The 26,303-nt window shown below is 41.6% G+C and overlaps 1 protein-coding gene across 4 annotated transcripts in view; it reads left to right on the top strand.

The window, feature by feature from the left end:
* Positions 1 to 26,303, top strand: part of PHKB (phosphorylase kinase regulatory subunit beta) — a 127,139-nt gene that overhangs the window by 95,500 nt on the left and 5,336 nt on the right. For all 4 annotated transcript variants that reach the window (XM_066636747.1, XM_066636749.1, XM_066636748.1 and 1 more), the window contains 7 exons: positions 3,213 to 3,274; positions 3,782 to 3,944; positions 4,724 to 4,805; positions 6,458 to 6,515; positions 9,448 to 9,538; positions 12,667 to 12,869; positions 20,592 to 20,726. In XM_066636747.1, the coding sequence (XP_066492844.1) occupies positions 3,213 to 3,274; positions 3,782 to 3,944; positions 4,724 to 4,805; positions 6,458 to 6,515; positions 9,448 to 9,538; positions 12,667 to 12,869; positions 20,592 to 20,726 (794 nt within the window). The remainder of the gene's footprint in view (positions 1 to 3,212; positions 3,275 to 3,781; positions 3,945 to 4,723; positions 4,806 to 6,457; positions 6,516 to 9,447; positions 9,539 to 12,666; positions 12,870 to 20,591; positions 20,727 to 26,303) is intronic.

Raw genomic sequence — 26,303 nt, 5'->3', positions numbered from 1 at the left:
CTTCACAGTGGGTCCTCAGATCAGAAAAAGGAACAAATTGTTCTCCTTCCATCATTGTTGCTCCAGTCAGAATCTGAGCCCCCCTAGGGCCTTTTAACTATAGAATCTTCAGGAGCTTTGACCAGGGATTTCTATGTATCTCTTGTACTTTGGCCCTTAGTGACATTATTGCCTACTTTTGGGGCCAGGATGGAGCTTTTCCATGCTGTGGGTAGCTATACAAAGCTTAGACCTGAAGGGTGTGTTCTCAAGGTCCTGGTTCCTGAGGGCAGTAGCTTGAGCAGGAAATCAAAGCCTGAAGTAAAGCAGGTAGCTGGTCCTGATCTGTTAACCAGCCAAAGAAAAAAGGCTATTGTGTTTATACCAGGCCTGGCCAATCCAGAGGCTCCAAGCTATCTGCTAGTTGCAAGGACTGATGTTGCACATTCTGCCATATTATCTTTCTGGCTAACACAGAAGTCAACCTGTATCTGCTAATGTTTAGGGCTGATAGGGTGGGGACTCTCTTTTCTAAGGCTTTCCTTTCAATAACAACAGAAAAATCCTTGGTGCTGTGTACTTCCATGTTTGCAAAATTCTCTGTGTCATTTTGCAGTGGTTCCTGGAACCATGCTAGCATTCTCAATCTGGTCTTCGAGCATTACTTTTCTGAAGGTTAATAATGCTGCATTTCCTTTTGCTAATGTTTAAAGCATTAATTTCCTAAATTAATACTTGCTCATCTTTTGGATATCATTCATTTCATTAACATGAGAAGGAAAAACTGAAATACTGAGATTGTGAAATGCCAGTAATGCATTATCTATTAAAGGAATATATATTCTGTGTTCATACTTTACTCTCTGCATTTCTATGCATATGGCGTTTCTCTCTCTCTCTCTCTTTCTGTGTGTGTGTGAGAGAGACTATATAGTCAAACTTTTTGATGTTAATTCATAGAAGTGCTGCATAATCATTGCTTGTGATATTTGCATTAAAAAAATCTCCATCCTTTTTGGGCTGCAAAATTTATGAGGTTCCTTGTCCTAGCTGTAATCATTTCTACATTTGCAGACTATAATTCTTTTATCATTATTCATGCTCAAGGGGTTTATATAAGTTAAACAGAGAAGAGCAACATCAGCATTAAAAACAAACACACACCCCAACAATTGCATCTTCACAGGCTGCTCACGCCATCTCCTACTGTAGTGGTATTGTTATAAAAATCTGTTTTGCTATATACAGTCAAAGCTCCTTTGTACTTGTGTCTTCTTCACTATTGAGACTTTATTTTTTCCTTTAACACAAAGACCTTAAAAATTGCTTCTGTGTAATACTTTTTTTCTAGAAGTTATGTATGAATATTCAATGAATTAATGGCAAATAATGGGCACACCTAATAAAAAATTAATAAAAGGAAGTGAAGTATTGTTCTCTTGTAGAACATAAATATTTGTGCAGGGAATTCAGTTGGGGGGGGTTAGAGAGAAGAGAGAAACTGAGAAAAAAATAGAGATGGAGCCATAGAAGCATGTTTTGCCATCTGTAGCACAACATGTTGTTAGAAGTAAAAATATACGTTTGGAAGCATTTTCCAAGACGTATCTGGAAGGTGGTCTTGACTTTCTGGACAGCTCCACCTCCTAGTTTGAAGTTGGGCCAAACTTTTAAGTACTGTGGGATTGGGTCGCCCCTTCAGTACTATTTCTGCCTTTGTGTAGAATACAGCACATTTTCATGCCCCTGAGATTTAGAATTTTTGTTTTATTCAATTTCCCTTCACTTCCCTTAACCAAAGCCTCAGGAGAAAGGTTTCATCCAGTCCCAGCTACTAGGTTGGGACTTGTATTAAGAGCAGCACATTGCCAGCTATCTTGATCCAATGAACTCTGATAGCATAGCCAAGAAGAGGAATAACCACTGCAGAGCACAGCAAGGCCCAATCCTATCCGATTTTTCAGTGCTGATGCAGCTGTGCCAATGGGGCATGCACTGCATCCTGCATTGGAGGAGCAGTCACAGAGGCTTCCTCAAGATAAGGGAATGTTTACTCCTTTCCTTTGAGGCTGCACTGCATCTGTATCGGTCCTAAAAATTTGGATAGGACTGGGCCCTAAGGTTTTTCAGTCCCCTGCCCCCATTCCCAGTGCCTCTCCACACCAGGGTTGGTTTCAAGTTGTTTTTTTTTTTGGGGGGGGGGGCAGCTCTGATCACGTTGTCTCCAGTCAGCCCCCTTGTACCTGAGTGAGCCCTCCTTATTGTGGCAGCAGTGCAATGGAAGGGGAAAAAATAGTGGGCATTCATGCAATGGAAAGCTGTTGCTGGTGTTACCATCACAAATGAAAGTAACTTGTGCCTGCAGCTGTAGTCAGAAGTGAGGGTGGTCCACCCTGCTTGGGGAATGGTGGCTGGACCCAGTTTTCCCCAGGGACTGAGCACAGGCATCAGCAGTGGGACCTCACCTCCCACCCCCACCCCCACGCTGTTGGGCCATTGGCAGCAGCCCAAGGATGTCTAGCACTCATAACCTAATTCAGGGTAAATAACCTGTTACTCAAGCATATTTTGTATGACTGTACTAGTGTGCTGGTAGAAGGATCTGCAGCCTTTTTTCTTCTTTAATATGATTTTAAAAAGACTTTTGGCAGCTTTTTGGTTTGTGCTTACAGCAGACATGATGGAGGCCAAATGGAACTGCACACCAGTTTGGGATGACCAAAGGCCACAACTTTATTGGGGGGGAAACTGCTACATTAAAAACAGGCTAGAGCAGGGGCCTGCCCCAAGACCTGATGATGTCCGAGGTGGTGTACCAAATGGTGTTCCACCTCCATACCCCAATCTCTCTCCTGTCACTTCCTGGGGTTGGAAAAGAAATAGAGGAATGGAGGGGAAGTGGTCATTGAACCTACTTCTTTCTTCTCTCCCACATTTCCTCTTCTGCTGTGTCCCCCTTTTCCAATTAGGAAGTGGGAGGAGAAGGATCAATGAAGACGAGTGAGCAAACAGAGGTGGGCGAGATGGGCCTAAGATTATCATCTCAGTCAGATGAGCAGGACCATGTGGGAGTTTTCATTAGAACATTGGGGATAGGTAATTGGTAGGAGACAGATTCTAGATTAGCTCATTCATTCTGGATCATCCTGTACACAGACTGTGAAATATTATTGTTAACCTTTTATTCATTCATTTTCTCTGTCTCCCTTTGTCTCTCCTTTGCTCCATTTCAGACTATAATTTCTGGAGCAGTGGTTGAACAACTGGATTTCCTAAGAATCAGTGAAACAGAGGAGTATGTATACTTGAAATCAGTTTGTAATAACATGCTAATTTTATTTGTAAAATATAATGCCAAAGTTAACCTATGGCAAGAAGCATGATTTTTTGTGATAGTGGAATGAAAACACATAACATCTTTCTGCACTTCTCATTTTTGTAAAGTTAAAAAAAAACCCGGAAATCTGTGAAAAAATAAATAAATAATGGGCTGGACTGGGGAAGTGTATTGGCTGTGGCTGACAGTATACCACCTTTGCCACCAATATAGTACACTTTAAAAGTGATTATAATTTATAAAAATGTGCTCTTTGGGATAAAAACACGTAACACTGCTTTCTGCACTTGGAAAAAAATGAAATCTGCAAAAAAAATAAAAATGTTTCAGAATACCTCTACCTGTGATATCTCCAAAACACTTTTCTAGGTTTTCTTTTTTCTATAGTTTGAAATCAGATGACAATGGTTGATCATTAAAGCAAGTGTTGGATTTTGAAGACCTCAATTGTTCTTTTCTCTTCAGGCCTCCTGAATTTAAGAGTTTTGAAGAGCTTGAACTTCCCAAACATTCAAAAGTCAAGAGACAAACCAGCACACCGAATGTGACAGAACTGGAACAGCAGCCAGATATTAATGTTAATGATTGGAAGAACCGGCCAACTTATGAAATACTTCAAAAACTGAATGTGAGTATATAGAAATGCCTGAAGTGATGATGAACTGCCTTGTGCTTTCCTCTTAAGATATATGACTTGGTGAAGATATTTCATTAAGAAATATTTATTTCCAATACAAATTTATTTCTTGCCTCTCTGTGTAAAACAGAATAGCAACCCAGATACAGCTCTATAATGGGCAATAAAAAAACAGACAGGAGCAATAAAATCAACCAGTCTTAAACCAGCACACACAGTCTACTTCATTTAATGTAAATAAAATGTTGCATTTGTTAAATATCTCTATACATTACCTTTTCCTTAAAACAGGCAGAAAACATATGAACTAATAATGATTTGGAATACAATATGGTCAGCCCCTTAAATGTGTTGTTCTATCAGCCAGAGGTTATTGCATTTTTCCTTTGCGAGTAGCATTTTCCAGGTTGAAGTGTAAAACACTTTGAAAGGATCAAAATCTCCAGGAGTCCTCAGTGAAGGTCTCATGTTGAAACTTAGCATCTGGACTTGGGTCAGACTCCTATGCCTCTGATGCTGCTGGCCTTCCTCATCAGGTTAGCTCCTCCTCCCTTGGACTGGACTTCCAGTTGCTTCCCAAGCCCAAGATAATTTGCAGCTTTTTACAAAAAAGTAAAGGAGGAGCTTATCAAGGAATTGAATTATCTTTTCTCATTTGGTTTTTAAAACTTTGTTGCGATACAGAGTACTCCCAATGTTATATCCTTCAAATGTTAACATTTGCCATTTCCATATTGGCCGATTAACATTCAATGGCTGTTCTTTATCAGGACTGCAACTGCCTTGGAAGCCAGGCAATTCTGCTGAATATTTTGCTCAAAAGAGAAGGCCCGAACTTCCTCACCAAGGAAGGTATGATTGCAAAGAGGCAGTTTTGCGCATCTATTGATGAACATGAATAATGGACTTGCACACTGGAAGTTGTGTTGCTATTTTCCTCTCCATTAAAGTACTTTCTATTTTAAATGGGAAGCATGCATTCGTACACGGTTGAGTGGAATGAACCGTTAAATGTATTAACTCTTTTAAATTGTTTGCACACCATATGTTGCCTGTTTCTCATTCTGAGAGTGTCATTTGAGGGAAAATAGGTTTTATCTGCTCCAGTAAGGTGAAAGTGGAAAGCAGGTTATGTATGTTTCAGCCTCCTGTTCTCTCAAATCTGTCATTTTATACAAAAATATGAAATCTAAATGTTGTTAAAGGCTGCTTAGTAATTTAAAAAATAGCTTTTTTGCTCCCTATTGAAAACCATAAGAAAAATGTCTTATTGTTACTTGTTTTAAATAGTACAAACAGCAGTGAATCCATAGATCTTATTTACTTTACCATACTATTAATTAAATAAAGATCATATTCATTAAAATAATGTTTTACAATTTACAATGTTAAGTAATTATATAACTAACTGAAAATCAGAGTGAAATGCTGCATTAGCCTTATTGCTAAATTCTGTGCTGGGATTTGGGTAATTCAGCCCAGAGGGTTTGTTTTGCTTTTAGCTTATCTAACAAGTTCCAGCAAAAATTATCCTTTTGGTCCAGTCCTAAAACCTGTTCAAATACAAGCTTATGATGAGGCTTACCTAGTGCTCTGCTAGCGTAGCATCGCAAAACAACCACATGCTAGCAGTGCCAGCAGACGTGCTACACAAATATTTAATGTTGACACACTAGCTACTTAGCTGGAGTTAAAATAATAACTCTGTGTTAGTTTGTCGAATGTAAGGCACAGATGGGCAGAAAATAGATAGGAAGCTACTGGGAAGGATTTGACAGACTTGCAGGAGACGGATAATGGTTCAAACCACTTAGAAATACAAAGTTTAATTTTTTTTTTTTTTTGCCATGACTACTTTTTGGCTAATTACAATGTAAAATATGAGTGAACTGGCTTTTAAGCAGGTCCTTGTGCTGCTCTGTTGGCCTGTTTTAGATTTTGTGTAAGAATGCCTGCTCTCTCGTAACTTGGAATGTAGACTTGTCCTTATATTCATGCAGGTCATCTTAGTTCACAGAATACAGTAGGTAATTGGTCTTGCCCCCAGTCCCCACTTTTGTGTCTGACTCTGCCCACCAAGCCACCAATTTGCAGCTGATGCCACTTGATGTACGTTGGAGGATCTAATCAAAAGCTAAGTAAATCCCACTAGCCTGAAATCTGCTTGGCCCAGACTTAAAGGTCACCATGGAAACACAGCAAAATTTCATTGTGTTCCACAGGAAAGAGATGAAATGTGGACATAAGATATGCATATATAGTGAACCCTCAATATCTGCTGGGGGATCTGTTCCAGGACCCCCCCTCCCCATGGATAAGGAGGGACCACTGTATGTGCATCTTTGAACACTGGGGCACCTGTTCTCATGAGCAAATGAGGTGTTGCCTACCAGAATGTGTAGTGTTGGCCTTTCACTGTGAGATAAAATGAGCTAACAAATGCATTGTACAGCTGTAATCTAGAACTTCCTTTCACATTTTTTTTCATTTTGCATCTAAATTAGGTACGGTCTCTGATCATATTGAAAGAATCTATCGGAAAGCGGGCAGCAAAAAGCTCTGGTTTGTATACAACTCTTGGCTTCATGTCAATATTGTTGCATCAGATTTTTGAGATCTATCTGCCAATCTTTTAAGTCTAGCTTTCCACAGCACAAGTCTAATGTCTTTAAATTAACTTCACATGGGCTACTTCGTTTTGGATACTAAAGTGTGAGTCTTAACAACATGTTATCTCTGTAGAGTTCTTTGGCATAATGCCAGTTCTTAATTTCCAGAAAAAGAAAGGTGGAAGTTTAAATTCTGCAAGTGGAATTCTCAGAATCAGAATAACCTTTATTGGCATACATCCCAATAACAACATACCAGCAAGAAGTATTGCTGGTAGGGTAATGGTTTTTTACAATGTCATACAGCTATGTCAGGTTATAAGATTAAACAGAGCCTTAAAAATTCTCACTGTCCTGTCTTGCAGCACTTCCTCCCCCTAATCCCTGACACATAGGGATTATCTGCAGTTATTCACTGCTAGTTGCCATTAACAGTGACCCTGACCAGACATTGCAATAGTGATTTCAATAAGTAAATCACAATTTCTGTTGAAAGAAGGACTAAGCAAAGTGCAACTAGTTCTCCATGACCAGTGTGGCTTTCAGTTTATCTCCACCACTGCTATTCTCTGTAGCTCTTTCCCCTGTGCTCATGAATTCTCTCCAGAGACAGCATTTGCTTGAAGAGACATACTGTCCCCCTGGAGAGAATACCGCCGTAACATAGAACCCTAAATGTTAAGCATTCATCTTCACAGGGTCAGCATTTGGCTCTTTGGACATACTCTGTCCTGGAGAGCTGGGGCAGGGGTGCATCAGGGATATAGCATGCTACCATGTTCCTGGACACTCAAGGAAAGGGAACATTTATTTATATTTATTTCCTTACCTTGGAACTGCACTGTAGCTGCATCAGCACTAGAAAGTTGGATAGAATTGGGCCTGTAGAGAATATCTAAATAGGGCTATTGTGAGTCTCATTTCTGTGGAAACCATCCTGTGCTAGTCAAGGAGGATGAAACATTTTGTGATGTGACCTGGAGGTCTTTGGGTTTCAACAACAACGATGTGTAAGGAAAAGATTCCAGTGATGTTCACCCAAACGCCTTAAGCCTTCTAAAGTAAGTACTGGAGTATTTTGTGCAGAATAAATGTGGAAACAGTCTCCCTTTTAATTCCTCTTCCATAATTGTCCTATGCCATATCTAGGTTGGTGCTACGCTGCAGTGCGGCATCCATTCAGAAATTCGCTGCCTCTTTAGCTCCCCATATTACTACTTTGGTAGTCCACGGGAAGCAGGTAAAGTGCACAGAGGTTTGAAACAGTTCTGCTTGAGATGTGCTGGCTGACATGCATTTTGATGGTATTTGCTTAGATGTTGGTTTTTTTCATCTTTTTCTTTTGTTGAGTTTCTTTTTTGTCGGAAATGCTTTGCTCTTGATTTTGAGAAGTGTGCACTCATTGTCCCAGAAGTCAGCATCAGTTTGATGGTTAGTTTTGCACTAACTTAGTGGAATATTACACACACATTCATTAACTGTCTGATAAATTATTGTTTCAGCAACAAAACCTGAGTTAAGACAGCGTGAGACCTCCAGCTCGATTGTGACTGTACTGTTTAAAAAAATAGAAAAGAAGCTTTTTTTCTTTTGTAGCAATAACTATATTAATACCCATTTGCTCTTGAGAGCTGCAGACCGTTTTAAAACCCGGCACTTTACATGGTTCTCGTTTTCCATTCCTTGGCTCCATACACAGGCGTGTACAGTATGCTCCGCTTTTCTTGGATGCCGCAAGCCTTATTCAGCTGTTCCCTAAGATTGATTTGTTGCTGGACTGTACCATTTCAGACGGCAGGTATGAGGCTGAGTATTTAAAATCTCCCATGAGTATAAAAGTTGCATGTACAAAGGAAGTTCTAGCTCATTCTCAAATTATAGGGAGTGTTTTGCATTCCAGCATTTACTTTCTCGACCTGCAGTCTGAAGTGATGTAGTCCAGCAGCAGATGCATCACAGAAGGGCAGTGCTGATGAGCATATTTCCTCATAATGTATTTGCATTTTGTTCATTCAAAGACGTAGAGATTAGAAGTCAAGAGTGAATATGATTGTGGTTTTCATAGGGTGATTGCACCAATCATATGATCATCTGGCTATTTAGAATTCTCATCATGTATTGGCTGAGTCTGTGATATCTCTTTCCGTTTACTGATGAATGGGGAAGTGAGGTTGCATCTGAATTTACCACATTTGCTGCTTTTGGCAACACTGTTTGGTTCGAAATCAACCAGTTCTTCCCAGAAAATCCACCACATTCACCCATGAAAGAATTTTTACTGAATGCAAATTGCCAAGGAGGTCTAAAACAAAATATATATACAGCTGGCCTCCTGTATCTGCAGTTTCACTTATCCGTGGATGCGGGACCCCACGTGCCCGCCCCCCCCCCACAGGCCCATTAGTGCAATATAAATTCTTATCCTGATGCAAATTCTTCTGGCAGCCTGGTTGCTAAAAAATAAAAAACAACTAGATGGAGGTTAACAAGGAGCAGAATCTGTGGATCCCCAATATCCACCGGGGGGGGGGGGGGGTCTGGAACTTTTTTTGTTGCTTATGTAATTTTGTCAAGCACTCTTTCTCTAATGTAGAGAAAGAACTTGCAATGTCTTATAATGTAGCATGCAGTTTAATGAGTTCATACTATGTACTCAAATCAGCCATTAGAGTATGCTTGTTCCAGTAGTTAAATTATTTAACATTTTAGCCTCTCAAAAAAAATATTTTATGAAGAGACATCTTGAGTCCAATAAATCATACATATTTAAATGTTTAGTATTTGGGGACTTATTAAATATGGCAACAAAAATCTTAATCAGATTCTTGGATTCATTAAACATAGTGTTTGATATCCAGTAGGATTGCTTTGTTTTCTGCCCTCAGGTCTGTTGTGCGCTTCGCAGCAAGCCTTTTATGTAAACTAGTGGACAGCCTTGCACCATCTATTACTAATGTTTTAGTTCAGGGTAAACAGGTAAGTCTGTATTTTTCAGAATTGTTAAAAAAAAATTGTTCAGGCAAAATATGAACTTTAGATTTCCTATGCCTCTTGCATAGTATGTTTTGTGTGCTTAAAAAAAAATATCTCCACAACTACTAGGTACAGCTTTTAGAAAATTAGTGGGCCATATTTAAATAAGTGCTAAAAGCATTGCAACTCCATAACCTTTTCATAGGACTGGTGGAAACATCATGTTGGCTCCCTGCTAACAGTGGATAGCAAAAGGACTTTGCTCCATCACTGCAGCTGCTTCCCTCCCTAGTTCAGATTTCCTGCTTCCTCCAGTGAAAACGTTTTTTCACTACATGTAGGTACAGGTATAGGTGGTTGTTTTAGGTCAGCCAGTTCAAAGCATAACCTTTCAGGGAGAGAGGCTCTAGCCCTGACCTTTCCCTGCAGATCTATATTCTGAAGTGGCACAGTCTGTTCTCCCATCTCAGACTATTGTCACTTAATTCCCCCTCATTCTTCTGCATGTGCTAGACAGCTAGACCAAGACTAAGAGAGAAGGCTGCAAGAGGAGAGCAAACCAGTTAAGATAGTTGTAGGTAGGGAGAAGCAGAAGCAGCAGAAGGAGGGGAAGAATGGGAAATACAAGAACCATAAGGAGCAACAATGAAGCATAATTTCCTGCTGCTTCAAATAGCCATTCTGGAATGAATTTTGAAATTCTCTCCTCCAAGATTGGGTAATTAATGTTGTTTAGAATTCCAATTGGAACAATTTCCTGCCTTCCTTCTGGTATAAGAAGTTAGTGAATGATACAACTTCATGTTCCCCAAAAGTCATTGATCGTCTAAATGGAAGCTTTCCAGAGTAAGTAGTTTTGAGTCTAGCCTTTTAGCTAGCCTAAAACTGGTTGCAAGCTGTCAAACATTGTTGTAAGCTTTACAATGGCTTTTGTCTGCCTTGGACAACAATGGTTCATGAAGAGGCCTGCAAATGTTATTTTGGTGCAAGCTCTGTGTTGTCTGTAGTATGCTGAGCTGGTTCTAAAATGCAGATAGTTCCTTGAATAGACTTCTCAATAATACAGCAGCAGTTCCTCAGGAATTGTTGGGAATTGGTCACTTTTCCAGTAGCACCCAAATCTTTTACCACAGAGTAGAATGGCAGAAAGACTTCAACTTTTGAAACACTGATCCAGTCCAGTTCTAAGGTTCATACCAAATTTAGTTGCTAATTTAACCAGTGTTACCAAATCTCCCAGGGGTCAGGTGCATTGAGGACTAGTCTATAAAATTGAACCACTTAGTACCAAATCTTATCCAATTTACCAGCGGTGGTGCAGCCATGCCAACAAGGCATGTGCTGCATCCTATGGTCATGAAGGCTTCCTTCAGGAAGAGAACATTAGTTGTCTTTCCTCATGGCTGCATTGCAGCTGCACCAGCACTGGAAAGTTGGATAGGATTGGGCCCTTAGTATGCTTAAAAGATTTTCTGCTTACTTTTGGAGAATCTAGACTTATACATACCTGGTCACATCATACATAGGAATAGACCATTAAGATAAGAAAAGGGTAGATGTTTGCGCAAAAGCCAGTTATTTACATTTGACAAGCACCTCAGTTAAAGACTTTCTAGCCCAAAGGCAAAGGTGCTGGGTCCTTTGAGGGCCACATATTCAGGAGTTGACACTTCCAGAGGGTGAGCCATATCAGACTGTTTCAGCAGACAGTGGTAAACGAAAACTTGTATCACAGTACACGTGAACAGACATGTTTGCAAAACTGCATGTTTGGTTTTCACATCCTGACCTTCTGGGAGGCAGGTTGTTTTGAAGGGAAGTTCTTGTATCAAAAAGGGATTTTTTATAGCGAATATAATATATATCACTTGCGATGGTCTGTACTCATATAGCATGATTTTTAGTGCTTATAGTCATCTCTGCTTTGGCTGGACCTGTTCTGATTACCTGTTTCTCTTGCTTGTGTCCAAGAGTTGGTGCAGACATAATGTTGCTTGCCCTTTAGAAGTGATTAAAGCAACAGGACTATGTGCTTTTTCCTCACTTTTAGTTCTTCATTAGGGGTGAAGCCTGGTTAGCATTAACCATGATTAACTTTGGTGCAGACTTAACGACTAACCATAGCTAACACTTGGATCATGAAGGCATACGTGTGTGAATGGACAGGTTGGGTTATGGAACACACGACCGTACAGCCCATTAACCATAATAAAAGAGAGAGGCAGCATTATGATTGCACTGACTTCAAGGTTGTGTGTGAAGAAACATCATCATCATCATTATTATTAAGATGCAAAAGTTAGAGAAGCATGATGCCTTGCTAACTGATTTAATACTCCAGATTGGGGCACTGCATTAAAATTTAACAGAAAAAAAATACTGTGACTGAGGAGGGGGCATTATAAACATTAGTTCAGGGTTGTTTTTCACATCTTAATGTGAAAGGAGTTTTTATGGTCTGTCCCATCCATGTCATGTGACCCTCTCCTAACGCAACCTGAATTGGGTACCTCCAAACTCTCCTCTTTCAAGTTCTTCCTGAACTGAGGAACTAAACTCACCACCCTATACAATGTATAAGATTGTAGCCCTAGTGGGGAGCCATGGCCAATGGCCTAATAGGTCAAGGGAGCCACCAGTCAAAAAAGTTGGAAAGCACTGAACTAAAGAATGACTGTGGCTAAGTAAGATCCCAGAGGCATGGAATACTGGAGGGGGATAATCCAAAGATGGTGACCTCATAAACAGTACAAGCCTAATGATGGCTCTCACCTCCTCCCACTTCTGGAAGTGAATCAGAAGAATTATATATTATTCCTGATCATTTTAATCACAAAGAATCAACTGCTCATGTCTCCTTCTGAACAGGCACTCTCCCAACCCACCATCCTGCCTTTTGGGATGATGCTTCTCTTTTTGTTAGGGAGTGCTGTTTTAATACACAGTAACAAGGCCATGTAAATCTCCTTTACCCATCAGCTGTAAATGTGACTCACCAAGCTAATTATCCCCCTCTGTCCAGTCCCGATGCAAACAGGGAGACGAGTAAAGGGGCTATGAGGCATACGTAGTCCTTCGCTTCTCTCCTGCTTCAGGTTGTAACTCTAATTGCCGGTAATATATTCCTTCAGGTGACTCTTGGGGCATTTGGCCAGGAAGAAGAAATTATATCTAATCCCTTGTCTCCTGGAGCAATTAAGAACATCATCTACAACAAGTGTAATTTGCAGGATGAGAGGGAAGCTGTTCTTCAGCAAGAACTTGTCATTCATATTGGCTGGATCATCTCCAACTCCCCTGAGTTATTTAACGGCATGCTGAAGATACGTGTGGGGTCTGTAAACCTGTCTTTTTATTATGTTTGCTTGGGCATTTGGTAGTTCTAGTTGCCTTTTGCTGTCCAATACTCAGGGTTGTGCACATAAACAAAACTGATTTCATCCAAGAAGATTATTATTAATTGAAAATATTAATTATGGTTTGGAACGTAGTAGCCAGCTTCCTTCTACTGGGGAAACAAATACCAATTAACTGTTGTCTGCTTTGGCTCTTTGTTCTCTTCTAGGAGCAATTCACAGTTCTTATCTGTGAAGACCTCAGTGGCTTAGGCTCAGTTTGGCTAGCAGATTTTTATTTGCTTGTACAAGTGCAGGTGGCAAGCATCATCTCAGAAGAGGCATTCCCTCTTTTCTCCCACATGGGAGGGAATGCCTCTTCTAAGAATTTTAACACAAATACTTGTAAAAATTGCAAGTGGCAGGCACAATTTTAGATCGATGCATGTCCCTTGCACCAGCCTAGGAGGGTTGCAAACACGGCATAAAACACATTTGCACCTCCTTGGGAGCAAGCTACACCAGTGCACAGAGGTGCGCTGGAGCACGAAAGCTGAATCCAACCTCCGTGGCAGCTTGCACCAGATAGGTTGTGTCGGCTGAACTCTGCTGATGCAGGGGTCTGGGGAGGGCGGGAGGAGGCAGGAGGGAGGTTTCCGGGGTCGGGAGACGGCAAGTGGAGGGTGGTCTCGGGGAGTGGGAGGTGGGGCTGGGACCCAGCTGTTATGCCATATCCCAACCCTGTTTCCCAAGTAGCCCATATTTTCAAGCCACTTTGTTCTTCTCAAACTTATGCTGCCTCCTGAGGTGGCACAAGTCTGAGGAAACCCATTGGGGCTGTGGTGGCTTACCTGGGGGTAAGGGGAAGAGTTTCCCCTTGTCTCCGGCTGAACCACTTCTGGCCCCAATCTTGCGTTAGATACAGTGCAGATCTCCAGGTCTATCTGTTCCAGTGCAAGATAGGATTGCGCTGTAATATAGTTACAGCACAATCCTATGCATGCCTACTCAGAATTAAGGTCCATTAAATTCATTAGGACTTATTCCCAGGGAACTGTGTATAAGATTGTGCTTTGTCAGCTGAGATTTCTTTAATGGGCAACAACCCTAATGAGGGGCACAACCCTAATGACATTTTCTCAGATCCATCAAGGATGTCCTCTTAATGATACAATCTGAGTGTCAGGTTCACACGCATGGGCATAATGAGAAGCTTTCTAGGCAACTGACCCCCAGTTATAAAATTCCCAGGGCAGAGTGTGAGTACCCATAGGAAGCATTGCAAGGCACATCCATTTGGACTGATCTTTGGGATTGAAGGTAAAGCCAGCAGAGGGTGGGGAAACTTCCATGAAAACTCAGTTTGATAACCTTCTGTTCTCTTTTATGATGGAGGTTTCTTTTTTTTTCTTATTATTTATGTTACCCATCTCAAGCCTTGTGGGGTAAACCAAGCTATCAAGATAAATCAGTCAATCAAAAGATTTCATCCTGATACTGCAAGGGCCACTGCTGTTTACGGATGAAGCCCCAGGCTTTCCCCCCCCCCATTCCAGTCACCAAATGTTCCCCATAGTAATTTCTGGGTAATTTACATTCTAATCTACTGTTGTGTTTATGCTGCTTATGCTGATGGCATTTTAGATTGTTAAGCTGTCGCAGCTCTACACTGGAGCAGAGACAATACAATAGAAGGCAATAAATAATGGATAGCATTCCCAGGACCTGGAACTATCTGTTTCTAGTTGCCTAAAGGTGGCAAAAACCTGAGGCAATATGCGTGCTCTATATCTGAATACATCTTTGAATATAAATATATTGCCATCAGAGATGGGATATTCCCTTCACTTCCATATTGCACAATGGGGGGGGGGCTGTAATTCACTCTTCACTTTAAGGAAGTGGACATGTGCTCATGCCAGCCTCTCTCCATTGGTTTGGGTGACAGCAAGCTACCTGAGTGATTTATAGATTGCCATTTTACTCCCCAGGTCTCTCAAAGTTAAAGCTTTGGATATCTAGTAGAATATATTATGGTGCATGACACTTTGAGTGTTACACTGTGCCACATTCAAGCCAGAGTCAGATATGTGTTGCTGCTCCAAAGAGCAAAGTGGCACATGGTATAAGCATCTTAGTTACAAGCATACAAAGATGGCCTTATTTATAAGGCCCTAAACAAAGCTTTAAGGCCAAGTTTGTCTCTCAGGGGTTTTATGAAGCTGTATTTCCTTCCCATAGACACTTCTGCCTCCCTTCTCATTTACCTTCACAGCCTGAATTTAAATGTTGATTCCATCAGATAACAGCCTCTTCCTTCAGATTACTGAATTTTCCCCCAAAGCTGCTCTTGATGTTGTGCAATCAACTTTGCCTCATTCATTAACAGCACCCCCAGTTATTCAGTCTGTGCTGTTTTCACTATTGGTTTTGGATGAGAAATATTACTCTTCTCCCTTAAATGTGCTGTAAACAAAGGGTTAAATAAAATCCAAGCAACCTGGATGCATATATTTACATACATCCTCATGAATTAAAAAAAAAAAATAGAGGATGTGATGGATTCTTAATTCTGATTAATTCTTCTATTATTTGCTTATAGAAGAGATGGTATTTGAAAAATCCTTTGTTTCCCCCCCCCCCAGCATGTTAATTAGTTGCCATTAAGGGGTGATGTCTTTTCCTTTTATAAGCTACTTAGCTGCTCTTAGTGCTGAGTACTTACTTTGGTGTTAATTACAAGTGGGATATAGGTATGGCTCCTTAATTTTTTGCTTTGCAAAGACTATATGTGGCTCATCTAGACTTCAGTTTAACTCTTTCTGCATTTTCACTTTAGTCATCTTGACAGCATGAAAATGAGTCAACATCTTCAGCCAGCTTTTTTTGTTCTCCAGAACTCTTCATTAGGTTGAATATTAAGAAAGGCAAAGGATGGAGGCAGGTAGTTTGGGGGAATGATGGGTGTCTGGAGCACAGTGAGAGTGTTAATTGCCACAGACATTGGAACAAGATATCAGTGCAAACTGCAGTCACCCCTGGAAAATGCTCTTCATGGGCCGAAGGAGGAAGAAAGGGAAAATGGCTTTGTAAGCATGTCTAGAATTTCACGCCTTCCTGATGTTATTGTTGGGCCAAAAGACACAGGTGTAATGCCCCAGCAAGAACAGAGGAATTCTGCAATATGTACCTCTTTAGGAAGACCATTCCACAGTTGAAAGACCCTGCCTTTAATGGACACCTTTTGCACCTCAGTGTAAGGGGAACTGCAAGGAACATCCCTGTCCGTACCTGCACCAGCACAGCCAGGTTGCATGGCCTGCGCTGTTTTCAGTTAGGAGGCAGCTGGAAGTCTCCGTGTGGTAAGGGGATATTTTCCCCTTACTCCTTCCTTGTCAAGTCCCAGCCTCTCTAGCTATTTAGCTGGGACAAATCCAGGAAGCCCGGTATAACGCTGAGACAGCTGGGAAGGGGGTTAGAATATGGCAGAGGAGGGCTCCCGCCCTCCCCTGGCCCAGAAATGCTCCACACTCCTGTGCTGGTCAGCAGAAGCCTACCTTGCTCCAGCTAGTGCTGCCCCTAGATGCAGTGCTGGTGGGCTGACAGGCCTTTGAGCCGGTGCTGCCTGCTTGTGAGTAGTCGCAAAAGTGCTTTATGGCATGTTTGTGACATTCTCAGCTAGCGCAGGAATGGCTGCGCCAGCTCATGAAGACATTTGGATTGCACTGGAAATGTCTTTGTAGAGCAGTGAAGGTCCCAGATAAGTTTGTGTAGAAGGAGGCAGTTTTTGAAGGCTGGAACATGCGATTCAGTTATGTTTAATATAAATATTCTGTGTAGTCATCACTCTTGTAAAAGGAATTGGAACTTCTCTTCAGGGCTTTGTTTTATGTACTATTCTGTTTTAAAAAATAAACGTTGTATGTGGAAACCTAGACTTTTTTCCAGGCACAGTATACAAGTACTGTATTTTACAGCGCATATATTCTTGGGAAACTGTTTAGAAAAGCAACCTTCATTAACTTTTCCCCCCATTTAAAATAGTCTTTGTTTTACATTTTGTGTGTCTGTGAGAGCCAGCGTCTTTCCTTGTCCCAAGGTTAATTCCATGTACTCAATTTCCTTTATTTCACCATTATCATCCACTCCAGTGAACAAAATTAACCTTCTTCCAGAAATAGTATTCTGGCTTGGTAATGATTAGATTTGGTGTCTCATTATTGATTTGTGTGCCAGCTTTCACGCTGAAATAGATCCAGATCCTGACAGCCCCATTACTGTAAAGTCCTCCAGTCAAATGCATTCTACACTGACCCTGTCAATCAGGTTTTTGCAAGCAGTGCCTCCAAAGATTTTGAATCGGGCACGCGTGTGCCCATTTTTCACCTCTCACTTTTATAATCCTTGAAAATTTCACACAAGCAATTACAGTTGGATAATGCTTTGCCAATGAATTGCTCTCTTTGTGTCTAAACAGCATCTGTGTGTGTGTTTCCTTCAGGCTGTTTTTTCCAAACAATGTGATCTTGCATTTGTTTGTATCAGCACAATGCTCCTTCTTTGGTTTGGGAGGTGGAAGGAGAAAAAGAATTGTAATGAAGACTGGGAACTGGTATTCTCCTTGCTGGGTCCATCTCTTAGCAGTAATCACCATTAAATGCTGCTTCAGCAAGTCTGCGTTTTGGCCCTTGACAGGAGAGAGTTTGAGGAATCTCAAACGGAACCTGCTCTTACTGTTTCTCTTGATCATCAGGTCATTTGGTAGAGCAAGGTGGTGTTGTCCAAGAATAGCCTGCAATCTGTAGCAAGCTACGTATAAATCATACCTATCCAGGTTTCCCATGTTTTCAGAATTAACTGGAGTCAGCTAAAATTCTAGTTTGTTTAATGAAAGCATTTATAGGGTATTGCCTTACATTGAATCAAAACATTGGTCCATTTTGGTCAGTATTGTCAATACAGACTAACAGCAGGTCTCTAGGATGTCAGACAGGAATTTTTCTCTGCCTGACTTGAAGATCCCACTGAGCCCTTCTCATTCTGACAGAGTAAAGCAGTAGTTCTACCTGCTTAAGGTTAATATTTAGTACTAAGCATTTGTATGCCACTTTCTGAGTGTGCAAAATGCTTCGTTGTTATGTTGATCTGATCCTTTCAACAACCTTGTAAAGTAAGTATTGTAAACCCCATACTGCAACTGCAACTGGAGGACTAAGGCCAACAGGGCCACCTAAAGAATTCATGGCAGGGAGAGTCCTGATTTACAGAGGGAGAGTAACAAAGAGAGTCCTGATTTACAACTTTGTTTCTTAGCCACTATGCTACATCCAGTTATCTGGTAAGGAAGAACAGCTTTGCAACCATCTTAACAGCTCTCTGATAAGATGGTGGTTCCCAAACTGTGCGCTCACCTGAGGGTTGCCAACTGCTGGCAGTCCCCAGCATCCTCTTCTGCCCGGCTCTCCTAAGCACCACCATCTTGGATAGCACAAGATCTTGCATAATCCAAGATAACAGCACCCATGAGAGCTAGGAAAGAAAAGCTGCCATGAAAGAATGGTGCCATGAACAAAATAGTTTGAGGACCACTGAGTTAAGGGAATAACCACATGGTGGACTTGGATATTGGTCACTTAGTGCTCCAAAGTGCACTGTAGGAAAAACAGCAAAGTATCTTGTGGTTCCTTAAAGAACTAGCACATTGATTGTAGGATGTATTTTTGTGAATGAAAACCCACTTCAGATGCTTTGCTAGTGAGGTGCTGATAACAATGGGTGTGGCATACTTGTTTACTAATGACAAGAGTACAAGCCATGTAGCACAGAGCAGGAGACAAAATTACATAGAATGAGCATTACCTGTACTCTGATTGTTTCTGTCTAAAAGGCTACACCAGCCTTAATTTCATCAGTGCCAGCTATGAAATTGATGGTGATGATTGTGTACCAAAACAAGTTTTGTTCTGTGTAAATGGCATCTGTAGCCTCAATCATGAAAAAGAAGGTCAAATTATCCTTTCACTGCAAAGATTGCATTACAGAACCAAAGGATTCGTAAAGCAATCGTGATAGAAATGTCTACCTACACCACCAGTTCAGGGTGTGGGATATGTGCTTAAATGTTCCATACTAATTGAAATGGCTCTTTATTCTGAGTTAATTTCTGAACTTTAATCAGTAACAAAATGCAGTTCATTTAAAATGTTGCGCACCCGAGGTGCTCCATAGTTAATGTTAAACTAGCGTTTTGCCATTTAGCCACAGACTGCAGTTGGGGGTGGTGGTGCAGTTTTTCAACATGCATTTCAAAGATATTCCTTGAGGCTAATTGAACAGTAAACAAAACCTCTCATTTGAAGGATTATTTGCTAAAGCACAGGTCAAGTAACTGGGTACAAGTGAACTCCATTGAGCAGACAAGTTCATTCTGATCAAAATGGTGTTGTCTGTTCAGGGCAAAGTGCCAGCTTTTTGAAGCAATTTTAATAGCCCATTAAACAGTTCAAGTAAACAGTAAACAGACCTTCCGGGGCATTTAATTGTGCTTGGAGCATACAAGTATTTCTATAGTGATCTTTTTCTGTTAGAACTTAGGTGCATTTGGATAAAGTGACATATCTTATGTAGTACTGTTGAAGGTTAGTTACTGAAACTTGTGTAACTTCTGCCTTTTGGTCTATGGATGTCCCATGAGGGTCCATCTTGTCCCCCATGCTCTTTAACATGTACTTGAAACGGCTGTGCAAGTCATCTGGAGATTTGGGCTGAGGAGTTGGCCAAATCTCTCTCTCTCTCTCTCTCTCTCTCTCTCTCTCTCTCTCTCATATTTTCCTTTGATCCTAAGGAGTCAGTGGTTCCGTTCCTTATAATGAGCAAGCCATTTATCATGTCGGTCCATATTTGACTGTGACTCCACAGGCTTTTAGACAGGGGCCTTTCCTAGACTTCTCTGAAGGTGCCACTTATTGAACTTTTTCATCAAACTGCAACCCCATCTCAAACCCTTGAAAACCTTGACCTGTATCTGTCAAGTAACAGGGGGAGGGGTGATAGAAGAGAAGCTGAAATGTCATATAGGTAAGAGAGAGGTGCTGTTGATTTGGGATTTGACTATCCTGGGAATAGTGGTTCAACCTGTTCAGGAGAAGGGTATGCGTCCCTGCTAGATCAGGTTTACAATTCAGGCCTACTCCTAAAGCCAGGCTCCTTTTGGAAGTGGCAGCACAGTCTTGCTTTAAATGGCGTTCCTGGCAAGGTCTAATGTAGCTTCAGTCATCTCTAGGTTTGGCTACCACAACATGTTCTATGTGCCCTTGGAAAGTTTTTGAAAACTTCAATTCGTACACAACATGACAGCCTGGCTTTTAATTGGGGCTGTCCATTGTGAGCAAGTTACCCAATTTTATTCTCTCTGCACTGTTTTCTTGTTTCTTTCTTGGCCTAGCATAGCTGTCTAGTAAAATTGCCATGTGCTTTGTAGCCCCTTTCCTTCTGTCCCTAGTAGGCAGCAAATGCCAGGAGGCTTCTTGATTCTGTCAGGCTATGATATGTGACCGGGAAGACTGTGTTCAGCTTGGTGGGCCACCAGTTTTGCACATTAAACATTTCTCCTGTGTGCTGTCAGTAGAAGAGACTCCAGCTACCATTATTTCTTGTTCCTGCTAGAATCTTTATTTATTTATTTTTAACCAATTTATTTAACTGATATTTTCATTCCTCAGATGGATGGTGCATGCCATGAAGTATGAATTGAAGATCCGAGCAGGGGAGCTGCCCCCTGTGGATTTATACCAGCTGTCACCCAGCGAGGTGAAGCAGCTTCTCCTGGATATTCTTCAACCACAGCAGCAAGGGAGGTAAGGAGATCTCTCAGCATGTGTCTTGCAGTATAGCATTCCTCACTGACTGATTGCACAAATTGTTTTTTTTAAAAGTCTGGATATATTTTCTCCTTCCTTGAAAAGTGTTCTTTTTCCATCTTACATTTACTTTTGAAGCTGAAAAAGCAGACAGACGCAGATGTGTGTACTTGCTCAGCTTGTCTGCGATTTTCAGGGCTATGTTTAATATGACCTAGCCCCCTCTTTATCCCTGTGCAGGGCTTTGCTCTATCATCAGATTTTGATACTTCATTTGGCAGTAGCTACAGGCATCTGGTGTATAGGATTTCCCTCACCTAGTTTGATACTGGGCAGGGAGCCAACTTAACACAGAGACGAGTTACTTAAAGTGTTTGCTGGAGTCGGAGCAGGGCTTATCCGCTGATTGCCCAGCCTCTTTCTTCCGGGTTGTCATTAATCCCCAGCATGCTTGAGCCACAGCCGCATTGCCTAGAGTGTGTCGCTTCCCCAAGTTTTCCCTTTCACTTAATGTTAGCAGCAGGAGTGCATGTGTGCACACCACAAACAAACAGTGGAAGCCGAGGACAAAGCCGATGTCATGCTGTTATGTTAGGGGACAAAAGTCAGATTGCAGCATAAAATTTTGCACTGTTGGTGTAGCTTTTGAAAACAAACTAGGTTTTCATGGAGTCACGTCTCTGCTGATCTTAATCCCATTATTAACTGTTATCCTTCTTAGTAACTTAAGTTCTCTACTGGGGAGTATTCATCCTGTTTATACAAGGCCTGGACAATCCAGTAGCTTCATATCATTTGCTAATTGCAGGGCTGTTACTACACACCTTCGTTCCTTTATCTACCTGAAGATGGGCTCTGAAGCTTTAAGTAGTATTTATTGATTTATTTACATTTTTATACCACCCTTCCTCCAAAGAGCTCAGGGTGGTGCACATTGTTTCTCCCCTCCTTTTGTCCTCACAACAACCCTATCAGGGAGGTGAGACTGAGAGTGACAGGCACAAGATCATCCAGGAAGCTTTGTGACTGAGCAGGGATTTGAACCTGAATCTTTCAGGTCTAAGTTCAACTCCCACACCACTGCATCATTCTGATATCCACATTCCACAGTAATTCAGCAAGTTGGATTCCAGCCCCATACCCTGACATTTCTGGTTCAAGACCAAGATGAGATGATGGAGGCAGACCTGGTCTATCCATGGCTCTAGCCCACCCCTCTCCTCTATACTTCCTCTTCTGCTCCATCTTCTTGCTTTTCCAATCCAGGGAAGAGCACTTGAACTAAATTCTCCCAATACTTGTGTTTTTGACTACATTTATTCTTGCAAATTGGCTGTAAGAGCATTTGTAGTCTTTTGGTGTAATGTACAATAAAGTGGAATAAATGTTTCTGTGAACTTTTTTGTGTGTTTTTCTCCCACAAGTCAAAGCCTTCAAAAGCTACTATCATGCTTCATGCAACCAATCAGATTAGATGCCTTGCACCTTTCATAATTAAAGGGATGAGAAGTACCTAGGACAAGTTGATTTGTGTTTCAATATGCATAACTCATACTTTCACATTAATGAGTAAAAACCTAGAATGTATTAATGTTCTATGTCATGTGAGCAAGTTGAGACTTTGGGATTTTTTCCCTTCAAATGCAGTGACACAGGAGACTTCTAATTTTCCGCCTTTGGATTGGGACTCTGTTGACCCCGGGTAATAAACCTGAACCAATGCAAATGTGAAGCTGAACGCTTATGCAGATACAGTCCCTCAACTGGAATTCGTAAAATTTACAAAAGTTTCCACCAGTCTGTCTGGGTGGACCCAGCTCTTGTTTATTCTTAAAACATTGTCAGACATTGCTTGTTCAGCTTTGACATTTGTTTGTAGGAAGCAACATTTCTAATGAACACTAACATTTGGCATGGTGAATTCTCTGCCACAGACATCTAAGATTAACACCTTCCCCCTTCAAGGCAGTGCTTAATTTTTTCTCTGCAGGTAGCTTTGCTAATATTGCTTAAAAAGGAAAAAAAAAGTTTTATCTTTTGAGCAGTGAGAATTGAGAAACCTGAGAAATGCCTTGCTCCCTCTCTCCTCGCCGCTTGTTTCTTAGGAAGACTGAGATCCTGAGAGAAACCACTCTTCTAAGTCCTAAGCTTATCTTCTGATGAAATCGGTTTCTGGACAGCCTCTGCAAAGAGCCTCTGGCTCTTTGTTTGGCTACGTATAGTGAGTTCTCCAAAAGAGAGAGCTGCTCTGAGGAGTTACTGTTGCCAGGAGGAAACAATGCATTTAGCATAAGTACAGTAAGGTTTATTTCTCCAACTATAGCTCAGTGACAGACAGATTTCCACAGGAAACCCCTCTTTTGTTGCAAAGAATTGGTGGGGGGATGTCTTCTTGGTATATGAGAGCTCTCCCCCATTCTGCCACTTTGGGGGGGGGGCTTCCAAGTAAATCACAGTTTTGTTGTCTGCTCCCTTAATTTATATGAGATTTGATAAACTTCAAGACACTTAAACACATGCATACATATATGAAACTGTGGCTGCAATCCTAACCTCACTTTCTTGGGAGTAAGTCCCATTGAACACAATAGGACTTACTTCTGAGTTGACCTGCTTAGGATAGCGCCCTGCCTCAGAGAAAGTTGGACCACTGTTCCATCCAGATCAGTGTTATTGATTCTGACAGCAACACTTCAAGGACTCTGAGGATTGAACTGGAACTTGCATGCAAAGCCCTTCCCCCTCCAGAAAGTTTATTGATTTGGTCTTCATCTCTCCTTTCTTCTAAGTCAGTGATTCTCAAACCCACTTTTTAGAATGACAGTCTGTCTCTGTTGAAATTAACCTGGAAGTGATATCATGGCCGGAAGTGACATCATCAAGCTGGACGTGCAGTCATTGTGACACCAGAGCCTGCTGCTTTCCTGAAAATGCAACAATAAGTTGGGTTATTTCTTAACCATTTTCTAATAGCAAAGTGAATCAGAAAGAAAAATAAAGCCTATCTACAGCCTTGACAGAAGCAAAATAACCACACAGCCCTCTCCCTTTCCAGCATCCTATCTTTCCATATTTTCAATGACGGCTGCACTAGGTGTTATCTGACCCACCTGAAATTGGCTCATGACCCACCTAGTGGGTCCTGACCCACAGTTTGAGAAACACTGCTCTAAGTGGTTTCAGCATCCCATTCAGGCTGAGCCACACCTACTTAAGAACATAAGAACAGCCCCTCTAGATCAGGCCATAGGCCCATCTAGTCCAGCTTCCTGTATCTCACAGCAGCCCACCAAATGTCCCAGGGAGCACACCAGATAACAAGAGACCTCATTCTGGTGCCCTCCCCTGCATCTGGCATTCTGACATAGCCCATTTCTAAAATCAGGAGGTTGTACATGCACAACGCAGAGACGCCTGCGTTGGCTTGGTCATGTCGTGAGAATGGATGATGGCCGGATCCCAAAGGATCTCCTCTATGGAGAACTCATGCAAGGAAAGCGCCCTACAGGTAGACCACAGCTGCGATACAAGGACATCTGCAAGAGGGATCTGAAGGCCTTAGGGATGGACCTCAACAAGTGGGAAACCCTGGCCTCTGAGCGGCCCGCTTGGAGGCAGGCTGTGCAGCATGGCCTTTCCCAGTTTGAAGAGACACTTTGCCAACAGTCTGAGGCTAAGAGGCAAAGAAGGAAGGCCCATAGCCAGGGAGACAGACCAGGGACAGACTGCACTTGCTCCCGGTGTGGAAGGGATTGTCACTCCCGGATTGGCCTTTTCAGCCACACTAGACACTGTTCCAGAACCACCTTTCAGAGCGCGATACCATAGTCTTTCGAGACTGAAGGTTGCCAATACAATACATGCACATCATGGTTTGTAACCCGTAATGGATTTTTCCTCCAGAAACTTGTCCAATCCCCTTTTAAAGGCGTCCAGGCCAGATGCTATCACTACATCCTGTGGCAAGGAGTTCTACAGACCAACCACACTCTGAGTAAAGAAATATTTTCTTTTGTCTGTTCTAACTCTCCCAACGCTTAATTTTAGCAGATGTCCCCTGGTTCTGGTATTATGTGAGAGTGTAAAGAGCATCTCTCTATCCACTCTGTCCACCCCCTGCATAATTTTGTATGTCTCAATCATGTCCCCCTTCAGGCGCCTCTTTTCTAGGCTGAAGAGGCCCAAACGCCGTAGCCTTTCCTCATAAGGAAGGTGCCCCAGCCCAGTAATCATCTTAGTCGCTCTCTTTTGCACCTTTTCCATTTCCACTATGTCTTTTTTGAGATGCGGCGACCAGAACTGAACACAATACTCCAGGTGTGGCCTTACCATCGATTTGTACAATGGCATTATAATATTAGCCGTTTTGTTCTCAGTACCTTTTCTAATGATCCCAAGCATAGAATTAGCCTTCTTTACTGCTGCCACACATTGAGTCGACACTTTCATTGACCTGTCCACCACCACCCCAAGATCTCTCTCCTGATCTGTCACAGACAGCTCAGAACCCATCAGCCTATATCTAAAGTTTTGATTTTTTGCCCCAATGTGCATGACTTTACACTTACTGACATTGAAGCGCATCTGCCATTTTGCTGCCCATTCTGCCAGTCTGGAGAGATCCTTCTGGAGCTCCTCACCATCACTTCTGGTCTTTACCACTCGGTAAAGTTTGGTGTTGTCTGCAAACTTAGCCACTTCACTGCTCACCCCTGTCTCCAGGTCATTTATGAAGAGGTTGAAAAGCAGTGGTCCCAGGACAGATCTTTGGGGCACACTGCTTTTCACCTCTCTCCATTGTGAAAATTGCCCATTGACACCCACTCTCTGTTTCCTGGCCTTCAACCAGTTCTCAATCCATGAGAGGACCTGTCCTCTAATTCCCTTAACTTACTTAAGGGAATTACTTAACTGCCACAAGTCTCTTGCATCATCTGCCTTCATGCTGTGCCTTCTCTAGTATGGTGTCATACTAGATAGAGTGTTACTTCCAGTCTCTCCAGCTCAGTAATTATCTTCTTTGTGTTCTGTAGCTTCTAGAATTTGGCTTGCTATAAGTCAGCTTTGAGAGGATTCCAGAGTGTCCCTTCATGCATAAAACATCGTCATTCATTCTGGAACATTTAAATATTCATTTGGTAAAGAGAACTTATGACAGCAACCTCCTAAATTAAATATCATATATATATTTTTAAAGCTGTTAAGGCAGTGGCCAACAATTGAAAGAATCACAGGCAAAGCTCTGTTTAAATTTTAAATAATAGAGTTGACAAGGTTGCAAACGTATGTGAACAAACAGGATGGTTTTCTGCGTGATGGCTTTGACTTCTAGTCAATTAACTTCTGGTCATAAATCAACAAGATAAATTGACTCCAATTTCTTTGATTTTCTGTTTAAGGAAGTTTAATGTTTTTACAATCTTTAAACCCATTAATAAGACACACACTTAAAGTAACATGTTCACTTTTGAAAGCATTTTGCTTGGTTCCCATTAGAGTCTAGTGCTATTTTAAACTTAGAATAACCTTTTGAAATGTTTAAGAGGAAACACTGCAACATACTGTGTTTTGCAT

The sequence above is a fragment of the Tiliqua scincoides genome, chromosome 9, assembly GCF_035046505.1.
Source record: "Tiliqua scincoides isolate rTilSci1 chromosome 9, rTilSci1.hap2, whole genome shotgun sequence".
NCBI lineage: Eukaryota > Metazoa > Chordata > Lepidosauria > Squamata > Scincidae > Tiliqua > Tiliqua scincoides.
This window is presented reverse-complemented; position numbering and strand designations above follow the sequence as displayed.